This window comes from Bos indicus, chromosome 4 (assembly GCF_029378745.1).
Source record: "Bos indicus isolate NIAB-ARS_2022 breed Sahiwal x Tharparkar chromosome 4, NIAB-ARS_B.indTharparkar_mat_pri_1.0, whole genome shotgun sequence".
Taxonomy (NCBI): domain Eukaryota; kingdom Metazoa; phylum Chordata; class Mammalia; order Artiodactyla; family Bovidae; genus Bos; species Bos indicus.
Window position 1 is genome coordinate 45716224 of NC_091763.1, and position 24859 is coordinate 45741082.

The 24859-nt window shown below is 37.7% G+C and overlaps 1 protein-coding gene across 2 annotated transcripts in view; it reads right to left on the reverse strand.

The window, feature by feature from the left end:
- ORC5 (origin recognition complex subunit 5) overlaps positions 1–24645 on the reverse strand; it is a 93417-nt gene extending 68772 nt beyond the window's left edge. The window contains exons 1-6 of one of the 2 annotated variants that reach the window (XM_070787717.1): positions 24304–24645; positions 19205–19550; positions 15167–15259; positions 12451–12651; positions 7528–7602; positions 1573–1684 (exon numbers count right to left, since the gene is read on the reverse strand). In XM_070787717.1, coding sequence (XP_070643818.1) covers positions 1573–1684; positions 7528–7602; positions 12451–12651; positions 15167–15259; positions 19205–19276 — 553 coding nt within the window. In that variant the 5' untranslated portion in view covers positions 19277–19550; positions 24304–24645. The remainder of the gene's footprint in view (positions 1–1572; positions 1685–7527; positions 7603–12450; positions 12652–15166; positions 15260–19204; positions 19551–24303) is intronic. The other variant, XM_070787716.1, reaches the window with a different exon arrangement.
- Positions 24646–24859: the final 214 nt, after the last annotated feature.

Genomic DNA, 24859 nt, shown 5'->3' on the forward strand with positions numbered 1-24859 from the left:
ATTCCAATAACTAAACCAAAAACCTGACCAACTGTACTATAATCCAACTGAAGGAAAAAAAAAAAAAAGCATTACCAAAAGATGAGCAGTCTGCATGTGGGAGAGACCAGAAAACAAGAAATCCAAATTAGGCCCTGATACTGCTAGGAGGAAAGGGTGTCCTGAACGTTAGATAACACAGTCCTACAGATGACATATGTACCAAGTTATGACTGGATGACTCAGGCACTAAGATTATCCTTTTGCCCAGGTTCCATTCTTACTTATTCTGACTATAATTTGGCGTATCAATTAATACTTTTTTTTTTTTTTTAACATTTTCTTGTGTGATGGTGTTTTTGAATTTTTTTAAAAAATGGTATGTTAAAGGCTCTAAAATTTCATAACTATATGAACTTGGTTCCATCTCATACTTTTCAAAAATCTACACTTTCCTATACTCTTTAAAATTAACAAGATCACTTTTATGTCCTTAAATTGTCTCCATCTCTGCTGCTTTACATCCTAATTTAAAAAAAAAATCACAATTCATGATAACATACTTTAATTTCAACATCACTAGAAAACTAGCATTTCAAAATAATTTTTCACTACTTAAACCTAAAATAGGTCATGAAAAACTTTAACATCTAACAGTCATGACATTAAATACAAAGAAATTTTTTAATGAAATCCTTTATTTTCTTCCTACCCTTTTCTCCTTGTGATTTTCATAGCCCTATTAAAAATAAGGGCTCCCTTCATCTATTTTGGGCTTCTTTTTTCTATCTCAGTTAATTAGCAAAGGCAGGAGGTGTTATTTGACTGCTGTGTTCTTGTGAAAACAGGCAAAACTGTGCTGATCTTAAAAATCAATGTTTATAGCTGTTAGTTCAAAGGGATAGTGTTTTGAAGCCAAGGTCAAGGAATGGTATCTTTTTCACAGCCTCTAACCATCTTATGCTTAAGTTATAATCTTTGAATCAGAAGTATCATATTTGTATAGTAACAGCACAGTATTAATCTACAAAACTACTCAGAAACACAAAAAGCTATTGTGCTTTTCCAAAGATAAAGATCATTAAGATCTATGAATTTAAGATTAAGCACACACACACAACAATAAGGACTAGCGGTTGCTACTCTAAGAGTTACAGTAATGAAAAATGAGATTTACAAAATAAGATACATTCTGGGTAGTACTTAACTCAGGCACGTGGTATATGAACATTTCAGTACAATTTTAATGTACTTTGCTAACTTAGTCTGATTTTCACTTGTAAGGATATTATAATCACAACATATATATCTTACTGTCCTGACTAAAAAAAAATGTGAAAATACACCATTAGCATAAATACGTGAGAAATGCTCATTCAAAAAAAAGTAATTATAAGAGAACCACCTCTCATCGTTCTAAAATAAAATCTCTATTAAGTGCAGAAATACAAACATTTATTTGAGATTGGCAGCAAACCCTAATAGATTAAGACATCAAAGTATTCTCATTTGAACATGCTAGCTTAATCTTTAAAACAACAAAAAAGTATTTTACTGAGTTATCATTAGTCAAAATAATGTATTCAATTTTACCTATGCTATAATCAGGGAAATACAAGACAAATGGCTCAAAGCATCCGGTATTTGGACGAAACTTTTCCCAAACAATTTCACTGAGAAAGATAACAGTCACATTTCTGCCAGTCTGTAAAAGAGAGATAAATAAAAGTAAACTTGCATTAAAAAATCTTAATCAGAACAATAATTCCATTTGAATTTTTCTTTCAAAATAAATCCAGCCAAGTTCTAATATATAGCAAATTATTTGCATATTAATAAGCCATATTTAGAAAACCTAATCAAGGAGTTCATCTTTATATGCAAATTTTCCTACGTAATTACTTAAAATTTCCATAAAACTTTCAGGTTAATTGACAATTCAGTTACATGTAACACTAGCATAGTCACACAAGGACTTATTTTATAGAAATTAAGAAACACATCTGCTTGAATGATTAAAATAAGATCTTTTTAAGGCTGTTTTCAAACCATACACTTAAACCAAAAAAGGCAAAACTGAAATGGCTATAGCACCCACAGAAAAGAATATATTTGTTGAAGATGATGATGAGCACACATTAAAAACACAAACAAGAATGAGTATCCAAAATACCAATGTTAAGTAAACAGACATCTTTTGAAATTATAATATTCTAGAAATAACATTAAGAGAACAAGCTCAGTGTGTATGTTATCCTTCTACAGAGTGGCCATGAATGCTAATTCTAATGCTAGAATTTATCTGTAGACACTTCTGCATTCCCAACACAAATTTTAATTCTTCTCATGTTCTTTCGGATGTCTCCTAAGTTGAGTAACAGATATGGTATCTGTTTTGTTCTTTAACTATTCTTAGGACCAAATCTCTTACACTATTCTTTGATGGTGATTTACTTTTATAGTTTCTAACTTATGTGTAATCTTTTATTCAAATTTTCATTATTCATAGAAATATACTTCTGGCTAACAAAGATAGTTAAGTTCAATAAATTAATGACTCCATAGAAAATGTAGCATCTTCATGAAAGAGAAGATTTTTACTTTCAAATGCTTTTTGTCTTATTAATTTTTAATAATTCCTGATTTCTATAGAGATAAAAGGGCATGCTCTAAACACAATCTTCATCACAAAGCATTGAGCTGCTTTTGCTTTAAAATATGATTATCCAAAAGGATTTTATAAAATCAGCTAAAAAAATACTGAGAGATTAAAAAATCGAGGCTATTTATCAGTCTAAAAGAATTGATAAAAAGTTGGTTCTCATCTGTTCATCTGAAAGCACTTTCAACTACAGTGATATTTATTATAATTTAAACTTCATTTTACTCTGATAAGTATTTAATATAAAAAGTGGGAAATGCTTTGGCTATATTTCTTTTCAATGACATACACATTTAAAAATCAAGCATGTTTTCAGAAACATCAAAACAACAATTTTCTTTTCTGGTGGAGCTGAGCTTATATGAATCGTTTCATTTTCTTCAAATAGCTTCTATAACTAAAAGTAAAAAAAAGTGAATGGCCTAACTACTGTGGCAGGATGCATGATCACCATTACTAGGCACAGGGGAAAATAAGGGAGTAAGTTTTACTGAAAGGTGAGAGGACAGCAAGAATGCACTCTGGCTACCAGAGAAGGAGTCCTTGAACAAAGCAATGGGAAACAGTGGATGAACACATGCAAAAACAAAAATAAATCCCACAAACTCAACACAACACAACAAAAAGAGAGGAAGAGACCTCTACTCAATGAGGACAGATCCCTGGGGTCAGTAGTAAACTGCCAAGAAATAATTAAACTGGGAGAGGCTAGACTACATGAGAAGACTTCCAGATTACATCACCAAGAGTTATACTTACTTTTCTTCTGTCTTCTCCACATCTCCCCACCAAGACTATTAGTAAAAGCGGATTTTAGGAGTCAATCTTAAGCATACAATGATTTAAGTGGCAATCAGTTTAGAACTTTTAGTTACTCAAATTTGAGTAATGCATTTAACTCTTAAAGGTGGAAAGGCTCTAGGCACTGTCTCCCCAAATATTTACTTAATTTTTATTATCAGTTCAGGCGTGTCCAACTCTTTGTGACCCCATGGACTGCAGTATGCCAGGCCTCCCTGTCCATCACCAACTCCCGGAGTTTACTCAAAATTCAAATCCATTGAGTGGGGAATGCCAACCAACCATCTCATCCTCTGTCATCCCCTTCACCTCCCATCTTCAATCTGTCCAAGGATCAGGGTCTTTTCCAATGAGTCAGCTCTTCACATCAGGTGGTCAAAGTATTGGAGTTTCAGCTTCAGTATCAGTCCTTCCAATGAATATTCAGGACTGATTTCCTTTAGGATTGACTGGTTGGATCTCCTTGCTGTCCAAGGACTCTCAAGAGTCTTCTCCAACACCACAGTTCAAAAGCATCAATTCTTCAGGACTCAGCTTTCTTTATAGTCTAACTCTCACATCCATACATGACTATTGGAAAAAACACAGCTTTGACTAGACAGACTTTTGTTGGTAAAGTAACGTCTCTGTTTTTTAATATGCTGTCTAGGTTGGTCATAGCTTTTCTTTCAAGGAGCAAGCATCTTTTAATTTCATGACTGCAGTCACCACCCACAGTGATCCTGGAGCCCCAAAAAATAAAGTGTCTCACTGTTTCCATTATTTCCCCATCTATTTCCCATGAAGTGATGGGACTGGATGCCAGGATCTTAGTTTTGTGAATGTTGAGTTTTAAGCCAACTTTTTCACTCTCCTCTTTCGTCAAGAGGCTCTTTAGTTCTTCACTTTCTGCCATAAGGGTGGTGTCATCTGCGTATCTGATGTTATTGATATTTCTCCTGGCAATCTTGATTCCAGCTTGTGCTTCATTCAGCCTGGCATTTCTTATGATGTACTCTGCATATAAGTTAAATAAGCAGGGTGACAATATACAGCCTTGATGTACTCCTTTCCTGATTTGGAACCAGTCTGCTGTTCCATGTCCAATTCTAACTGTTGCTTCTTGACCCGCATACTGATTTCTCAGGAGCAGCAAACTCCAGCTCACCGGCAACAAGGAGCAGAACGATGTGGTGGAGGAAGATGGTGGAGTAGAAGGAGGTACACTCATCTTCTCCTGTGAGAATGCCAAAATTACAACTCGCTGCTGAACAACCATCGACTGGAAAATGTTGGATCCGACCACAAAAAGATACCCCACATCCAAGGACAAAGGACAAGCCCCAGCAAGACAGTCAGAGGGGCGAAACTGCATTCAGAATCAAACCCCATACCCGCCAGAGACACTCAGAGGGTTCAAACAAACCTTGTGTGCACCAGGACCCAGAGACTCCACAGAGATTGAGCCAGAACTCTGTTTGAGCGTCTCCTGCAGAGGTACGGTCAGCAGTGGCCTGCCTCAGAGGCAGGGGCTCTGGGTGCAGCAGACCTGGGTATGACATAAGCCCTCAGCCATCAGAACTTAATAGGGCTGGGGAAATAGACTCTTAGAGAGCACAAAGAAAACCTTGTGTGCACCAGGACCCAGGAGAAAGGACCAGTGACCGCAAAAGAGACTGACACAGACTTGCCCGTGAGTGTCCAGGAGTCACCAGCAGAGGCATGGGTTGGCGGTGGCCTGCTGCAGGGTTGGGGGTATGCAGTGCAGCAGTGCATGCATGGGACCTTTTGAAGGAGGTTGCCATTATCTTCATTACCTCCACTATAGTTTGGCCTCAGGTCAAACAACAGGGAGGGAACACAGCCCTGCCTATCAACAGAAATTTGGGTTAAAGATTTACTGAGCACGGCCCCGCTCATCAGAACAAGACCTAGTTTCCCCTCAGTCAGTCTATCCCATTAGGAAGCTTCCATAAGCTTCTTATCCTTATCCATCAGAGAGCCAAGAGAATTAAAATCACAATCACAGAAAACTAATCAAACTGATCTCATGGACCACAGCCCTGTCTAACTCAATGAAACTATGAGGAGCCATGCCTTGTAGGGCCACCCAAGACAGACAGGTCGTGATGGAGAGTTCTGACAAAATGTGGTCCACTGGAGAAGGGAATGGCAAACCACTTATTATTCTTGCCTTGAGAACCCCATGGACAGTACAAAAAGGCAAAAAGATAGGACACTGAAAGATGAACTCCCCAGGTCGGTAGGTGTCCAATATGCTACTGTGCAGGGAGCTGCCTGTGAGAATGGGGTCCTTTGTCTGAAGGACACAGCTCTGGGAGCTGCCTCAGTCCTTGAGGGTTTGCTTGCAAACATGGCTCTCTGTCCCGCCACCCCAGAGATTAGGCGATTATTTACTGCAGACACCTGGAGTTCTGGACAAACTTCTCATGCACAGGGAAATGTTATCTGGTGTAAGAAATAATAACAGGGTGCCATTCCCATGCTCTCAAGATTTCTTGTGACTTTTTGTAAGATGTATAGGTCAACCAAGAAAAAAGTTAACTGTCTTGTCTTTCTTTCTCACGCTCTCCTGTATAAATATGAGATGCTGAATAAAGTCGTGGTCAGACCGCTTCCCTTTGTGGAGCCATGTCTGAAACTCTGGACCCCATCTTTGTTGTAGTATTCTTTGCTGTAGTATTCTTTCTCAGCCACGCCGTGCACGTTCTCGGGACCTGATCGACTTTGCCGGCTGGCTCCGGCACTACTGGAGATCAGTAGAGAAATAAGTTCAGAAAGAATGAAGAGACAGAGCCAAAGCTAAAACAACATCCAGTTGTGGATGTGACTGGTGATGGAAGTAAAGTCTGATGGTGTAAAGAACAATACTGCATAGAAACCTGGAATGTTAGGTCCATGAATCAAGGCAAGTTGGAAATGGTCAAACAGGAGATGGCAAGAGTGAACATCTACATTTTAGAAATCAGTGAACTAAAATGGACTGGAATAGGTGAACTTAACTCAGATGACCATTATATCTACTACTGTGGGCAAGAACCCCTGAGAAGAAATGGAGTAGCCATCATAGTCAACAAAAGAGTCCAAATTGTAGTACTTGGATGCAATCTCAAAAACAACAGAATAATCTGTTCATTTCCAAGGCAAACCATTCAATATTACAGTAATCCAAGTTTATGCCCCAACCAATAATTTTTATTATAATGTCCCTTAATATTATACTTAAATAATAGAGACATAAAACTAAGTAGGTATAAACTACTTATGTTCAAGGTACTTATAAAGTTATAAAACCAATCTTTTAATTTATAAGTTAAATAGAAGACTATAAAGCCAATAAAACTTAAATTAACATTATTTGAATATGATGAACATTACTGTTTTGCTTAAACTAAATCTTTGTTCACTTTATCAATATGGTACTAACAGGAAATAGCCTTTTGAGTTTAGTATTCCTATACCAACTGGTATTGGTGAAAACTGAACTCTCTCACCAATTTCCTTTACTCAAACTACTATAAACTACTATCTGTTGTTGCCATTGTATTATTACTTGTTTTTCGCCTGACACGTATGTTGATACACAGTAAATTTATCCCTTTCTTTTCTTATGAAACCATGACAATTAGAATTAATATTATTCAGTGCCAACACGATTTTAAGTTGAAACACAAAGTTGGTTCCAATAACTGAGTGGCCATGAGACAGAATGTCAGATGATCCAGAGCAGACCTATCATTCTATTTTATATTTCTGAAAAGAAAATTTTAAAATTCTTGCAGACAGTTCAAAGTCTAGCCCTTTCCCACCATTTATTCTAGTAAACACCTAAATTCTTTTAACAGAAAGTAGTATTAGCCACTTCACAATCAAAAATAAAAGCTAAATAACTGAAGAATAAGTGTGATCAAAGTACAAATCAATTAAACTTTGAAAAAATCTTCAACTTCACTCATAATAGAGAAATGCATATCAAATTTATATTAAGAGATTATTTCTCAGCTATCCAATAGGCAAAAAGAAAAAACTGACAACACATATCTACTGATTAGGCCATAGGGGAAAAAGATTCACACATCACTTACCAATTCTTGTAATCTAAGAAATCCAGGTAAAAGGTTTGCTTCCATATCTCTTAGATACTCGGCTTTATCCAGAACCTTGTTTAAAAAACCACAGTGTCAAAATCAATTTTAAAAGTCCTTTCACAAAACATTTACATAATTCAAGATTTGAACCTTCCATGTTAAAAAATGTGACATGAATTAATATTTTAAAGAGTATTAAAATTTATGGAAGACATTTCAAATAGGTCAATAAGTCTACTAACATGTTTTAACCCAAATTTTAGAGAATAAGTCATAATTACACTTAAAAAGGTTTTAAAGATAAACTATCAAAAAGACAGTGAATTAGGATGTTAAGGACCTTTTCTTATAAGTATACAGGAAATAAAACTACATGCATTTTTATGTCACTTAATAAAAGATAAATGTCTACCACATACCAATAATTACAAAGCTTTCTGACCCGAGAGATAGAAGAAAATTCTAAATTTCAATATGTAAAACTTTACTTGCTTGAACTTTGTAAATGCATGCTAAACCCTTTAGCTAGAAAACCAAACGTGAAGAAAGATTAAATTTTTGTTCAGTGTTATGATAATACTACTGGGATTATAATTATAATCATTTACATTAGGAATAAAATTAAAATTCAGAAAATATAATATTATTTCCCTGAATAATCCAAAATGTTTTATATCTGTTTTGCTGATTAATAGGCAGCTTGAAACAATGTACGAGAGTAATCAACTTAAGATATTTCATTCCTAATTCATTTAGACAAAATAAAGCTAAAGTTATTTACTGCTAAAAAGAAACAAATTAGTTTCTCAACTATGTATTCTCAATATGCAATTTTCCCATCAATTTCCATTTAAAACTCTCTAATACAGCACACAGATTAATTCAAATAAATTGGTCCATTTGTATGCCCATTTTAATTCAAAACACAAAGCTGAAGCAGTAATAGTTCATTCTTCTAACTTAATATAATTAACCCATTGTAATTAATGGTTTGATAGTATTTTAATAAATGATACTTCTTTAAAAGCAATTATCAAATAACTAATACTCAAAGAAGTTAAAATTTTAATTCAAATTCAAACATTTTTAAAAGTAATTTACATGAAAGTAATCTAATAGACTTGATTTGTAAGGATGTTTACTAACTAGAAAACATTCTCAAACATCTTTCTGCATTATTTCCTAAGTGCTGAAGCTTACCAATTCATATATTAAATAACTGCATATTCTACAAAATTACTCTAAATGTTCTACACTAAACACCTACAAACTTTTTCACCTTTAATGTTTAGTCATCTAACAAACAACATTGAATGCCTACACTGATCCATGAGGCCTGAAAAAGGAGTTGGGTCCTACTGATTCCTCATGGCTCCTCACAGAATATTGATCCCTCCTCCTCCCTGAAGACACAGCTTTGAAACTCTACCTGTTGGAGTTATCCAACACTCTGGGGTCTTTCCTCCTTGTTCTTTAAATGTTACAGTTTCTGACTATCATGTTTCTAACATAACTCCTATATTTTTTGCATATTTAAAAATCTACATAAATTACTTCCTTCTGATATGGTAGACTATTTATTTTCTTAAATACCTCTCTCCTCCAATGATCTTGTCGCCTATCCTACCCAGTGAAAGATCAGCTTATATTCTGTATCACTGGCTTTTGAAGTATGATCTGTAGGCCCCTTTAAGGTGAGGGCAGGGGGGTGTGCTGTTTCTGATCCTCTATCAGGAGGTTGGTGAGGTCAAAACTATTTTCATAATAATACTAAAATTTTATATGCCTTCTTCTACCATGGTGATATTTGTACTAATGTTAAAAAGAAGCAACTGTGGGTTAAATTTAAGTAGCCTTAGCATAAATCAAGGTAATGGTGCCAAACTATTCTAGCAGTTGTTAATTCTTTACTATGTACTTACTCTAAGATGGAGCAGATGTACTTTTTCCTATTCCTCCTAAGTTAAATTAAGAATCTTGAGTATTACACACAAAACAAATAAGGCTCTGAAAGGTGGAAAGAAGGCAAACTAGCTAGGGACCTCAGGACCAGAAGAATGACAACTCACTTCGGAGGGTGAATTGTCTAAGTTATTTTCTTGCCTCATGTGTAGAGCTGAAGAAGCCTACAACACAGAAAGGCCAAGGAGAAGAGACCAAAAGCACTCCAACAAAAGCCTACTTTTTCTAGTCAAAGGTCCAAGAAAGGAGAAGCCTAGAGAGACTTCCAAGACTATTCACTATCTAAGTTTTATTTGTACATCAATGATACCTTCTGTCTCCTAATTTCTTCACTAACTCAATACTGGAACACCACAGTACTCAGTCACTGGACTCAACACTTTTCTAACTCTGCTGGTGACCTAATCCTATCTTGCGGCTTCAAATATACACTCAGAAACCCAAAATGGTATTTCCACGTTGGACCTCTTTTGACCTCAGACACCAAGTGTTCAAGTGCCAACTCAACATCTCTACTTGGACTTTACATGCCCAAAACCAAATTCCTCAGGACTTTTCCCCCCAGCAAGACCCCACCTGCTGTAGTTTTCTTCACTCAGATCATGACAAGGTCATTCCTTCAGCTGCACAAAAACTTCGTAACTAGTTGTATCAGTTTCCTAGGGCTGCCATAACAAAATAAGGCAAACAGAGTGGTTTAAGAGAAACTTATTATCTCACAGTTGTGGAGGCTGTAACTATCAGATCAAGCAAGGCCATGCTTTCTGTGAAGGTGCTAGAGAAGGAGGTGTATCAGGTCTCTCTTCTAGCTCCTGATAATTCCTTGCCTTGTGGCAACATACTAAAGTATGTGGCATTCTCCCTGTGCGCATCCCTGTCTCTACATTTCTTCTTTTTCACTAGGACATCAGTCATATTGGATGAGGGGCCCAATCTTCTAGTATGACCTCAATTTAACTAGAACCACAATGATCTCATTTACAAATAGGGTCATATTTTGAGGTTCTAGGGGCTAGAACTTCAACATACTTTTTGGAGGAAACTTCAACAACTTCTCGGAGGAAACAAATCAACCCATAACACTAGTCTGCATGCTTCTATCTTGTACTTTTTCTTTCTCAGCATTACCCCTCTCCCCTCTTACTTAACTAATCCAGCCAAAATGGCCTTCTTGATACTCCAATCTCTGTATGCTCACATAAATCTCTCTGCTTGGAATACTCCTTTTTTTTTTAAGATATTTTCATGGCTTGCCCCTTACTTCCGTCCAGTTTCAGGTCTGTTATCATTATCTCAGTGAGATCTTCTCTGCCCTTCTCACTTAGAAAATAACTATTCCCCCCACCCCCCACCCCCATAGCTGATTCTGCCTTACTCTAATGTACCACATCCAACATACTACATATTAACTTGCTTATTATCTACCTTTTCCAATTAGATTATAAGCCCCAAGTGGGCGAAGACTCTTTTGTCCCTGTTCTATCTCCAGTATCTAAAACAGTGCCTGGGATATTTGCATAAATAAATGAACAAAATTAAAAAGTGGAAGGAACTGTTTTATACATTTAAGAAGATGTAAGAAGGCATAAAACTTAGTCCTTTCAATGAGTTTATAACTTAGCTGCTATGAAACAGTATTATATTAAAATTTAATTTCAATTTCAGAGATAATCATTTTTAAAGTAAGATTAAAGTATTATAAAAAATTCACTAACATAAAGCACATTATATACTTTCAGTTGTCTAATTATTTTCAAATTGATGTAACAAGTTAAACTCAAACTAAGTCAATCTAAAATCAAATGATTCATCTTCCCCAGACGTACCCCATACACAATTGACAAATTTGACCTTTGCTGTCTCTTACATTTATTCTTTTCTGCATTTTCTACCCCAACTCTAATCCAGGCCCAAACTGCCTCTAATGAAAACAGTTACAAGAGCCTCAAAAGAGTCTAGCCTACGTCTTTCAATTCCCTCCAATCTATCTATTCAACATGCCTTCAGAGCAATTTTCCTAAAGCATGTTTGTTGCTCTACATCTTCCTCTCACTGAATAGGAAACGAAATAAGGCACATTAGTATGGTTTTCAAGACACTCCATGATCTACCCCTCCCACTTTTCTAGTCTTCTTTGTCTTCCCTCATATTTTATAACCCACAAAGACCAGAGTATTTGGTATTCCCTAGGCTCCATTCCCATCTACATGCCTTTGCCTAAGTCCCTCCATCTGAAATTTCTCTTCTTTATTTTCTTTCTACTAACACCCTAATCATATTTTTAGCTCCATCTCAGATGTTATCACCTTATAAGGCTGTACCAGATGTACCTGGATCAGTGCTTTGCCTATCAATGTTATCACTAATCACATTCTACATGTAGTCATATATGAGTATATCATAACTCTTCTACTAAAACTGAAGCTCCCTTTAGATAAGAACTACATCTATAGACTCATAGACATAGAAAACAAACCAGTGGTTACCAGTGGGCACAGGGAATGAGGAAGGGGCAACATAAGGGCAGAAGATTAAGAGGTACAAACTACTACATATAAAATAAATAAGCTACAAGGATACATTGTAGAGCACAGAAAATATAGTGAATGTTTTATAATAACTATAAATGGAGTCAGTTCAGTTCAATTGCTCAGTTGTGCCCAACTCCTTGCGACCCCATGAATCGCAGCACGCCAGGCCTCCCTGTCCGAATCAATGTTTCAGGTGTACTACACTGTACACCTGAAACATATATTATATTGCACATCAACTATACATACCTCAATTGAAAAACTATACCTCAGTTTAAAAAAAGAAATATATCAGTTTTTATATCACATAAGCACCTTATACAATGCACTGTACCTAACAGATCTCAAAAAAAAAAAAAAAAATGGAAACTGATTTCATAGATCAGTTTTCAAGTAAGAGATGATATAATGAAATTAAATTACTTACAATATATACAGTCTGATCCTTGAGATTTTCAGCTTCAGTTATTCGTTTAAATAAGCGAACAAAGTCATTAAATATTTCACAGGTTATGTGAGTAGAACATTCACTCTCTGAAGAACTAAGATGATTCAATTTGTTTAAAATTTGTTCCAAAAGCAGTCTCAAGGTAAAGCACTCAACACAATTCACAAAGACATGTGGAAGCTGAAAACAAAAACAAAAAGTGTAAATACAAAACACACAAACACAATAATGGCTTTGCTGGATATCCCGTTTGCCCTTCTAAATCTGTACCCCACCATTCTCCAAACTGCTCTGTGCCCCCCGAAGTTGACCACTACAGACTGCATCGCTCAGACTCCAGTTTTTCTGGATCTAGTGGATTCAGTCAATGGGAAGAACCAGTAGACAGACGAAGAATGGTGAGAGAAAAAAACTGAGTATTCCCTTGACTCCCTCTCCCATCCCTCAGTGGCCCAGAGCTTGACAGAGGCCCCATCTTCTCCTAAAGGCCGAGATGGGCAGCCCCTTGTCACAGACTACACCTCTTGCTGGGGCCTTTACACTTCCTTCTGATGGTCCATTTAAGTCTGAGGGAGCTACAGGCTCTCAGCACATCACCATCCCTTACTGGTTCCCTTAACATTTCTTCAACCTTTGTAAAACAGTCCCTCCATTAAACTCACTTCAATTATTTGAGTTTTCATTTGTTTCCAACAGGGATTCAAAGAAAACTTGTAATTTCTTCTAAAGAATTCATAAAAAGAACCCCAAGGACATGTGAATGTTAAAATTCTTAGTAAGAATTTATTTATAATTTTAAGATAATATTTTTAATGATGGACACACCTAGATTTAAGAAAATGCTAATTAAAATTAAGAGTTAGAAACCACAGTAATCCACCTGTGAGGATTGAGAATGAACTTTTCATTTAAAGAACTACCAAAATGGAAGTTAACTCCAGAAGCAATGAAGAAACAAAAGACTTACAAATATAGTCTGTTCTCAAAATGAAATCACAAAGCAGTACTGATCGCTCAGAGGCATGGCACCTGTAACTATTTGTGGTCTTCCCTGGTGGCTCAGTGGTAAAGAACCCACCTGACAATGCAGGAGAGGCAGGTTCAATCCCTGGGTTGAAAAGATCCCCTGACTAAGGAAATGGCAACCCACTCCAGTATTCTTGCCTGGAAAATTCCATGGAGTGAGGAGCCTGGCAGGCTACAGTCTATGGGGTCCCAAAAGAGTCAGACACGACTTAGCGACTAAACAACATAACCAGTTTTAGTGATGCTCTATAAATCTCACACAATAAAGATTTTCTTTTCCAGAGGAACACTATAAGTAAGGCTACAATATATTTACCTAGGCACAATTTCACCAGCATTTTCTGACATCCTTTACCCCCACTCCTTTATGAACTAGAGTCCACACTATCTCTGTTATGAGTAACTGTCTTGCTTACTGCTATCTGTGTGCCATCTATGGCCTTTAACGGCAACATATCCTAAACGTCTCTTTGTAAATTTGTATGAAAAGTCGTGATAATCATCATTTATTACAATGATCAACTAGCAGCAAAAATCATGATACATTAAAAAATGAAATACAGTCCTTAAATATGGAACTTTTGTACTAAATTTTCATGCTTTTATTCAAAATACATTGTTTTTGGACACCTCCTACAGGGACTTACAAACACAAATGCCTGAGCCAGGACCGTGCACACTCAAGGGTAGGACAGGTGGAGAGAGTGAGTGTAAGAAAGTGATTCCAAGCAGAGGGAGCAGTGTATGCCCAGGGTTCAAAGTAAGAAACAGCAAGAACTGTCAATACTCCAGTATGCCACACAAAACACACATACTGTGAGCTAAAGTTGGGACCAGGAATAGCAAACAACAGTCTTTTGATATATAAAGCTGTATGAGAACACAGCTAAGTCCATTCAGATAGATACTGTCCACAGCTGCTTCCTTACTAAGGAGGAGTTGAGAGGTTGTAATAGAAAGTACCTGGCCCACAAATCTAAAATATTTACTATCTGGCCATTAAAGAAAAAGTTTGCCCATCCCTGGTTTAAGATACGAAATGAGGTGTGGCAATAATCACGAGTAATAGCATCTAACCTCTACTGAGTGCTTACTATACACTAAGTATTGTGGTAAGTACTTGTCATATATTAACTCACTAAATTCTCACAAAAATTCCAAATGTCGTCGCTATTAGCCCCACTTTTCAGATGGGGAGAGCACTAAGGGGTGAACCCAGAAGAGGAACATGAGCCTGCTAGATTCTGTCTCAAATTCTTAGGCATTACATTATGAAAGATAAACTGAATTCTGCTCACGAAGGGTCTTATATACCAAGCAAAACACCTGAACATTTTGCTGAAGATCTTATTTAAGATTTTCATGGACTAGCTGCAGGGTGAAGAACAGACTGCACTTAGAAAACTGTTGTGGAAATAAACGAAACAAACACAATAAATGAAACTCAGCAGCAATGGCTATGATTAAAGCTACACGGAGTCAAGATATTAATGACACAGAATCCACAGAACACATTTACTGTTCAATTTACTGACAGAGTGAGGACAAAGAACAGATTAAAAAATAAATTAGACAAACGTAAGTTTAAACTAAACATCTCCCAGATCCTTTCCATTTCTAGGAGTCTACAAATAAAAATCAATTAACACTGAGCTTGGGGTAGTCTTACCTCTAAACTTCTCAACAAAGTTTGTGTTACATAGGTCTTTCCACTGGCAGTATGTCCATAAATAAAAATAGATGGAAAGCTGAAATGATGTCTCTAGGGGAAAAAAGGCAAATATCAATCTGCACACACAAAACATTTATCAACTTCTGAAAAAGTTTTACATGATAAATTAATCCAAATTTTTTCAACAGTGAGCATTTAATGAATTCATAATTACACTTTAAACTTACTTAAATTCAACTCTGCTTTTTCTCAAAATTCCTGGAAAAATCATATTTGGCCTATGTATTATACATGACATATTACTTTCTCTCTCTATATATATATATGCTGCTGCTAAGTCACTTCAGTCGTGTCCGACTCTGTGCGACCCCATAGAGGGCAGCCCACCAGGCTCCCCCGTCCCTGGGATTCTCCAGGCAAGAACACTGGAGTGGTTGCCACTTCCTTCTCCAATGCATGAAAGTGAAAAGTGAAAGTGAAGTTGCTCAGTCGTGTCCTACTCTTAGCGACCCCAGGGACTGCAGCCTACCAGGCTCCTCTGTCCATGGGATTTTCAGGCAAGAGTACTGGAGTGGGGTGCCATTGCCTTCTCCGCTCTCTCTCTCTATATATATATATACTTAAATCTTTTATTATTATATAGGTGTATATATATGTACGCACTTGTATTTTCAAATTTATGGGAGATTTAACAGATTTTTTAAGAACAATTCTGATCATACTTCTTTTTCTTAGCTCTTTTTTATAGAATCTAAGTTCACAGGCTGCAACTTCACTGTACATTTTTTTTTTCCACTGTACATTTTAAAGCTCTGAAACTAAGCATACAGAATCACAGGGCCAGAATTTCAAGAATCCTCTGCTCTAAGGAAAACTTACAGAATACTTTTGAATTATGTATACTACATTTACCCTGGCCTAAATGTATACATATCATCATCATTGTTTTCAACAATCAAATCTACACAGCATACATTTCAACATCTATTCCCAAGATTCTCCTGCAGTACATTATGAGTTAGCAGCCTAGAGAAAAGTAAAAAGTGTCAAACATCTCTCTATGGTCTGGTCAATATTACAAATATGCTTCATTCATTCAATGAACATTTATTATACAACAATTAAATGCTGGAAACCATGATGCACTAAGGAGTACAAAAATCAGAGACAAAATATGTTTTGAGAGAATTCACATACACTTAAAAAATAATTACAAGAAAATTGGGTGACAATTCAATTTCCATGAAAAAGTAGAGTCTCTATGATCACCATCTACCACTACAACAGTACAGTTGACCCTTGAACAACACAGGTTTTGAACTTCCTGGGTTCACCTATACACGGATTTTTTTCAATAAATACGTGGAAAAAATTCTGCAGATTTGCAACAATTTGAAAAAACTCACAGAAGAACCACATAGCCTAAAAATATAGAAAAAATTAAGAAAAATTAGACATGCCATGAAGCATAAAATATATATAGATAATAGTATACCCTTACAAAGTCATAAGGTGAGGGATATTTAATATAAAATTAATAATGTATTAGTTTTGTTTTATAACTTGGCTTTCAAAGGATTACAGTACCATACAGTATGTCTGTGTTTCCCAGCCTCTCCCTTCCTTCTCTCCCTCTCCCCCTTTTCTCCATCCTTCTTCCTTCTACTATGTATAAAATGCCCAATGCTTTGCATTATTAACACAATACTGATGTACATACTGACACACAATTCATCTTGTAGACAACGTAAACTTAAGGCATTGATAAACTCAGTTTAGTACTGTGAATGTATTTCTCTTTATTATGGTTTTCTTAATATTTCCTTTTCTGAAGCTTACTTCATTGTAAATAAGTACAAAATATTATACATATAATACACAAAATATGTGTTAGTTGACTGTTTATCTGTAAGACTATTAGCAGCTAAGTTTTGGGGGAGTCAAAAGTTATACACTGATTTTACACTACACAGGGGGTCTGCTGCTGCTACTAAGTCACTTCAGTCGTGTCCGACTCTGTGTGACCCCATAGAGGGCAGCCCACCAGGCTCCCCCGTCCCTGGGATTCTCCAGGCAAGAATACTGGAGTGGGTTGCCATTTCCTTCTCCAATGCATGAAAGTGAGAAGTGAAAGTGAAGTCGCTCAGTCGTGTCCGACTCTTATGGACCTCATGGACTGCAGCCTACCAGGCTCCTCAGTCCATTAGATTTTCCAGGCAAGAGTACTGGAGTGGGGTGCCATTGCCTTCTCCACATAGGGGGTCAGCACCCCTAATTTCCACATTGTTCAAGGGTCAACTGTAGTCACAGACATTTATTACATTCTAGGCACCAAGTTACAAATTTCCTTTTTCCAAGACAAATGAAGAACTCAGTTTATACAGGAAAATATTAATGGTAAGTGCCTATGGCAATAGCAGCCCAATAAACTAAAAATGGATGTTCTAATTCATGGATTATTTTCTTAAGTTTATACATAAGCATCTTGCAAATTAACTAGCTCAAAAATTCTGTCTCAAGAACTAAATGCAAGCTTTCTGAGCATCTCTGCTATCCAAATACTATATTTCACCTTGAAGAGAAGCTCAAGATATTTATTAGGACACTTTTTCAAGCTACACTGAAATTCTTGTTCTTTGGAATCCTGCCATACTTGTCTGCATCCAAAAGGTGTTTAATAATACTCCAGCTTACATCATTTTTTCTAGTGTTACCCAGAATTGAACTCTTGCACTGTTATTTAACTTTTCACCTTCATAAATCTAACATAAACTAATAATTCTGGATGTGGCACTGTGCCTGGAACAGAAAAGGTGCTCAATAACAATCTCCTGAATACATAAATGAGTCTGCTTAGAAATATGAACCAGTTTTTTTTTTTTTTTTTTTAACAAATCTTTGCATCTCCCACATGCACCACACCTTACAGAAAAGTGCTATTAAAACTGTTAAACATGATTTGTTTCTCTGATCTATACCAAATTGATACTACTCATCTCTATTTGCCAACATTCATTTTCAGGAGCACCACTTCTGTTTGGAGAGATCTGGGTCTGTTAACTCCAGGGAATGAATGCATGAGGTATAACCAAGAAAATGTTTCAGTGATAATATGGGTAACTACGATTAACTAGAATATTGACTGAGGATGCAGTCATTGACATCTTCCCTAACTAATGCGCCCCTTTAGGAGGCTGGTACTTTTCCACTAACACTTCACAGGCCACCCTAGGCTGCCAACCGGGTAGTTGGATGAAAGCAGTACTCAAGAAAAACCTGAGGCGTAGGGGGAGAACATGAGTATGACTCTAAATTCTCATTTACTCTCCTTCAGATGAGATCCGAATCTGGTTAATTCCAAGTCTCATTCATGAATCTGAAGCAAAGGCTCACTAAAGGCCACCAGAATATAATTAAAAAGTAGATTAAAGTATTCAATTGATGAATGCAAGCTCCTACAGAAAGGACTCCCTAGTGGTGTTCATCCAGAGGAAACTTAACCTCTTCTCTTAGGCATCACCCGAACTGCTAGTCAAGAAGGCAAGACTACACCTCTTCTGTGCTTTAATAACGTTGGAAAAGCCGTTGACGTTTTAAACCAGATGCACAACGATGGACCTTACTGGCCTTCCCAGCAATCACCCATCCACACAGGACTTAGAGCAACCACCTCACTGAAATAGGGCGGGGGGCGGGGGATTCAGATTTGAATAAGTAACACTGTGCAAACACACCTGCTGGATAAAATCCTATACAGCTGGGGTAAGAAGCAACTTTGAGTTGCTGCTCTGTATTAACGCTCTCTCAAAACTGACGTGTGTAAGAAAACATGCCTGGGTCAACGAGCCCTAGTTAGCGGGCCAGAAGTTACTTTAGGTGAGGAGTGGGACAGACCTATCTATCCCCTATCTAAACGCAAACATTGCCTATGGCCCCTCAATTCATACGAAAATTTAAAAATTAGAAACTGTCGCAAGACCGTGAAATTCTTTGCCTCTGGGATTTAGAAGAGAAAAGATAGCTGGACCACAATACCTCTCCAAACAGGGACTGCAAGGTGGACACTTGGGATTCGCGACAAAGCACCATATTTTCCAGGTGAGGCATTCTGGCAGAGGACAGAGAAGCCCGTGGCCAGCGCCGGATCCAACAGCCTAGCTTCACCTACACCACGGTCTCCACGCTCCCGCCGGAAACCGGACTCCCGGGCTTCTGGGAGGAGCCGGCGTGGCCGAGCGTCGGCGTGACGTCAGCGCGCAAGAGGAGCGTCGACCCCTCCCTAGTCTTTCAAGGCCCGAGGCTGTAGGGCTTTGGCGCCACCGAGGGGCTGTTCCGCTCATATTTTCTTGTGGTGGGCATCTAGGCCTGTGGTCTTTGCGACCTAGAAGTCGAAAGAACGAACAGAGGCAGTGCTGAAAGGAGCTGAGGGGGCCCCCGCAGGCTCCCAGTAAGCAGAGAACCCGTGGCTTCAGTTTTCCCGCCTAGAGGCGCCAAGAAACCTCAAGTGATGGATAAGTTTATCGTGTAGCCCCACTCATGAGGGGAAGGAGGCTGTGGAGCAGAGGCCTCCCTCCACACAGGCAGCTGAGGAAGGTGGGCTCAGTTGACCAATATTCTCAAAAAGTGGGGTTTTTTTTCTTCCGGACGGTATGGGAAATTGGCCTCCAGTGCAAAAAAAAAAAAGACTGATGGCATTGAACAAACAATTTGGAATTAGTAGCCTTATTGCAAGCCTAAAAGCGAGACCATCTGGTAATGCCTCTCCCCCTCAACGTGAGCAACACGTTGAGGTGGGAGTTCTGGTGTGAGTTGCTGAAGGCAACAAGAGTGAAAAATAACGTTCCTTTTAGTTTTAGGCTGTTTGTGGAACACTTACTAGAAACCAGACACTAAGAGATTGTGAAAATAAACAAGTATAGAAGCAGACAGAAATGTGTGGCAAAAATAGGGTTTGGGGTCTGAAAGCTGCTGGATTGGGGCCATTGGCTCAGAGAGACCTTGGAAGAGTTGTTGAACCATTCATACTGCTGCCCAGCCAGGTCCTATGGGCCTCCTATGCACAAAGCATTTCTGTGTCCCCGGTTTCCTTGATAACAGGAAATAGCCTTCATTCAGCCTCCATGACCATGCCTGAGTTCCAGTGGGCACGTTCAAGCCATTGTTATTTAGCCAAGGTAGGTGATGTGACCCCAGGGAGAAACAGTCAAGAGCAGCCTTGAGACCCGGTCCTGTTTCCCCATCAAAGGACTTGCACAACATTTTAGGCGTTTTGCAGATACTGAACCCCACTCTAGCTGGGAGAAGTAAACAGTTAATGATAGTAGGCTGCCCGTAAGCTTTTTGACCCCAGATCAGTTGGACCTGAAGGTTGATAATGTTGGCACCTACTTAACCTCACTACCAACCATCAGAAGAGCGTTAGCAAGCTGCTCACAGTCTCTTTGAACAATTAAAATAAAACTTGTCACTATCTTCCCCAAGTTGGGACACAACAGTTTTAAAGGGGGACACAACAGTTTTAAAGGCATTAGTCCACTGCTCACCCCCACAACTTCGCCTGACAAACTAATAAAGCTATCCTTTCCTACTTCACCCAAAACTCTGTCTCTGAGATTTAATTACACTGGTGTACAGAGAAGATGAGCTTTCAGCATCAATTTTGGTGCCCAACATGGGGCTCAACTTTGGGACAGTCCCAGGTTAGTGGAGTAGGGTGGAGGGGGTCCATTGGCTTGATAGACACTGTGAGGTTTTCTCCACACCAGTCTCTTTTGAGAGAGTGGAGGATTGGAGAATTCCTTGAGAGGCCAGATTGCCTAGAACCCTTGCCTTGAAAGGCAAAGCCTTCTTTGTACCCTATCCCTGCAGCTGGAATTCTGAGGTGGGAATAGACAGCGGAAGAGGGACTGCCCTATCAGCTGCTGAAGCCCTTTGTGCTTTGAGGATGCTCTTCTCTTCCTCTTGTCTGGACTGCACTGGACTTCCCACTCTGAGGAATTATTTTGGGGAAGCAGAAGGTAGCCTTCAGGACATCACATCACCAGCATTTTGGTAAGTCCCCCAGTGTGCACGCTGAGGTCACTCAACCTGGTCCATTTAGGGAAACTCTGGTCCATTTTGGGAATCTTGTTTGGGGATTTTTTCCATTAGGAAGATTGATTCACCACCTGTGTACAGAGAATCTGAATTTTCAGCATCAATTTTGAATTGTAAACTTCTTTATCTGTAAAAAGGAGATAATAATGGCTGGGTTATTGCTAGGGATAAAAGATTATATACTTAGTGCCTGATGTACATAGATTTAAGTCATGGATGTCAGAATCAGAATCTTGTATTTGTGATAGCCAAAAAGATCTTTTGATAATCATGGTCTCCTATAACTTACCAGCTAGTTAAAAATCATATATTTAAAGCAATTCAAATGCAATTGTTTAAGTACTTTAAGAAAGAAATATAAAAGGTACAATGGGACCATCCATCGAATCTTTCAGTATCTCTTATTCATCCACCCTCTCTAGATGGGGTTATACATTTCCATAACACTATCTTTTTAACATTCAACAAAATTGTAACTAAATAATTGTCTAAATGTTAGTGTCTATCTCTAGATGCTTTATGAGGGCAGTAAACCCTGTCTTCTTCACAGCTCCATTTTCAGTATATACTATCCTGCCTGGGACATACCAGTTAAGCAATCGATAAATAATTTGTTCACCTGGCAGGGAGTGCCTTACTGCCTAGACAGATTTAGGAAAGTTTCCCAGAGGAGGGAACTGAGACTTAAGAACAAGGGTTCATCTGTGAGACCAACAAAGGGATTCTAAGCAAAAGGACAAAAAAGACAAATAAAGACATAAAAGGAGCAAATAGGCAATCCCATGCCAGGGACCAGCAAGTAATTTTTAAGAATAAATCTACAGAGTGGCAGATGGTCAGGCTGGATACAAGTGCATGTTACACTAAGAGGACTGAACCTTGTATAGGCCACAGGGAGCCAAAAAAGAATTTTAGGCAAAGAAGCAAATGAACACTTGAGTTTAAGGAAGTTCCTTTTGACTATAGCATGGAAAATAGACTCAATTTGACTACTGCAAACTTCGAAACAATAAATGATGATGGCCTAAACTAAAGGAATGGGAAACAAGGTAACAGGGAATGGCAATGAAGGCTTATTAAACATAATGTGGCAGACACTGTGATAGATATATTATCCGTTTTAAGCTTTACAATATAATAGATTGTGAATGGGAAAAAAACTAGCTGAAGTTAAATAATTTATCTTTTAAGTAGAATATGCTTGAAGCTAGGTCTGCTGCTGCTGCTGCTGCTAAGTTGCTTCAGTCGTGTCCGACTCTGTGCAACCCCATAGATGGCAGCCCACCAGGCTCCCCCGTCCCTGGGATTCTCCAGGCAAGAACACTGGAGTGGGTTGCCATTTCCTTCTCCAATGCAGGAAAGTGAAAAGTGAAAGTGAAGTTGCTCAGTTGTGTCCTGACTCTTAGCGACCCCATGGACTGCAGCCCACCAGGCTCCTCCATCCATGGGATTCTCCAGGCAAGAGTACTGGAGTGGGGTGCCATCGCCTTCTCCGGAACCTAGGTCTGGTTGACTCCAAAGTCCTTAATCTTTCTATTACATCATACGGTGAAGAAGCTGAATCTGAGAGAAATTTAGAAGTAATTTTATAGAATTCAGTGGCTGATAAAATGAGTTGGAGGCTGGAGTCTTTAAGAGTAGCATTTAGGTTTCTTAGGTGATTTTAGGCTTTGCAGATAATGAAATAAAATATAAAGAAGGAGAAGGTTTATTGATTTAGTGTTATCTTTATGGGATTTAGTTTTTTATCTTTAAGACCAAAGTGAGTTTCTCAGATTTAATTTGAAGTGTCTACAGGGTAAATAGTTAAAGAGGTCCAGAAGAAATGGGATCTGAAGCTACCAAGAAAGTGGCCTAGCAAAGGAGATACAGAAGTTATCACCACAAAGATAGTTGAGCCAGTCCTCTGGGTCAGATTGCACACAGAGAATATATGTTTATTACACATTAACATGCAAATAATCCTTTAAAAATGTAATAGTAGTAGATGGAAGTTGGTGCTCAAACAGTATAAATTATTTTTTCCACAGGAAGAATGTGTCTTCAGAAAATATCCCAATAGTGAAAAGCTCACTAAAATCCTCTATGGCATATTTAATAGCTTTCGTTTTAGGCCTGCTGTATTAAAACTCAAGTTTTAATTGAAGGAAAAAAGTCTATTTGTCAGAATTAGTTTTTTAAACAAAAATTTTTGGTAATACATATATCATTAGTTTAAGGAGTGTGAGAAAATGAAGTGGAAACAGTTTCCTATTAAAAAAAGGTGAACACATCACAAGCTGTGAATCTCCAACAGTTATGCATGAGGGATATTTTAAAGAGTCCTAAAAATTGCTGTCTATCAATATGTAAACATAAGGAGCAAAAAGTGTAGTATTTATGTGCTAAAATGGTCTTTAACTGTAATTTTGATTTTTCAAAGTTAAAACATTAAGCAAATAACATGAAACAATGGGAAATTTCATTCTTCAAAACAGAGTTCAAATAACTTATTTATAATACTGTTTATGAGCCTCCAAAAAGGAAACAAATGAAACTAAGCTTACTATCCTTATTTTTAATTTTTTAAACAATACCTCTGTGCTCTTTTAATCTTTGGTTACTTATTCTCTAGTTTTTGACTTAATGATTTGTATATTAAATAAACATAGAAGTTTTAATCCTAAAATACTTGGTGATAAATGTGTTTTCAAGCTAATTGTTTTTCAATGCCATTTTGAAAGTCTGATTTACCTATGTACTGGCATCCCAGGACTAATAAAATATAAATTAATTGTTTAAAATGTAATCAAACAGAAAGAAAATCTTTGATACTGGTTGAGGAACTTGGTCATGACATCAGATAAACTAGAGACAAGCCCAAATACAGATGGAAAATTTCAAGAAGATTTTATTTTAGTAACTTAATCTAACTTTATGAAAATAATTTTGAGTCATTCCCTTGCTCAAATCCTTCTCATTTTCCCTCCCAGCCAAATCTTCACAATGTACAAGACCCCCTAAAACCTACATCCCACCTTGCCCTTTACTTTGCTCACCTCATCTTCTGCTTCTCTTCCTTAAGCTCACTCTCTTTCAGCCACACTGGCCTCCTTGGACTGGACCATGCTGGGCAGGTTCCAGCTTCTTGTGACTCTGCTCTTGCTGTTCCTCCTGGAATCTTTTTCTCAATCTTATTCACACTGCTCACTCCTGACCTCCTTTGATCTCTGCTCAAATATCACCTTACTAAAGAAGCCTTCTTTGACTACTTGTCTCCACTGTCCCCTATCCCCCTTTTTTTTCCTTTATTTTGATTCACAGTACTTATTCACGGTACTTATCATCTACATATTTTACTTGTTATTGTCAGTCTCTCACACTAAAATGTAAGGCCTCTGTGGAGCTCAATCAAAAAATTTCCTAATGCCTAGGAGGCACTCAATAAATATTTACTGAATTGATTAATGACTTTACTTATCCCAAATGACTAGCATGAGCTCTGGTACAAAGTACATGTTTAACCACATTTGGTTAATGAAATGAATTACTAAGAAAACTACTGAAAAATTAAAACAGCAAAACTCCCAAAGTTCTAGTATTAGCTGCAAGGAT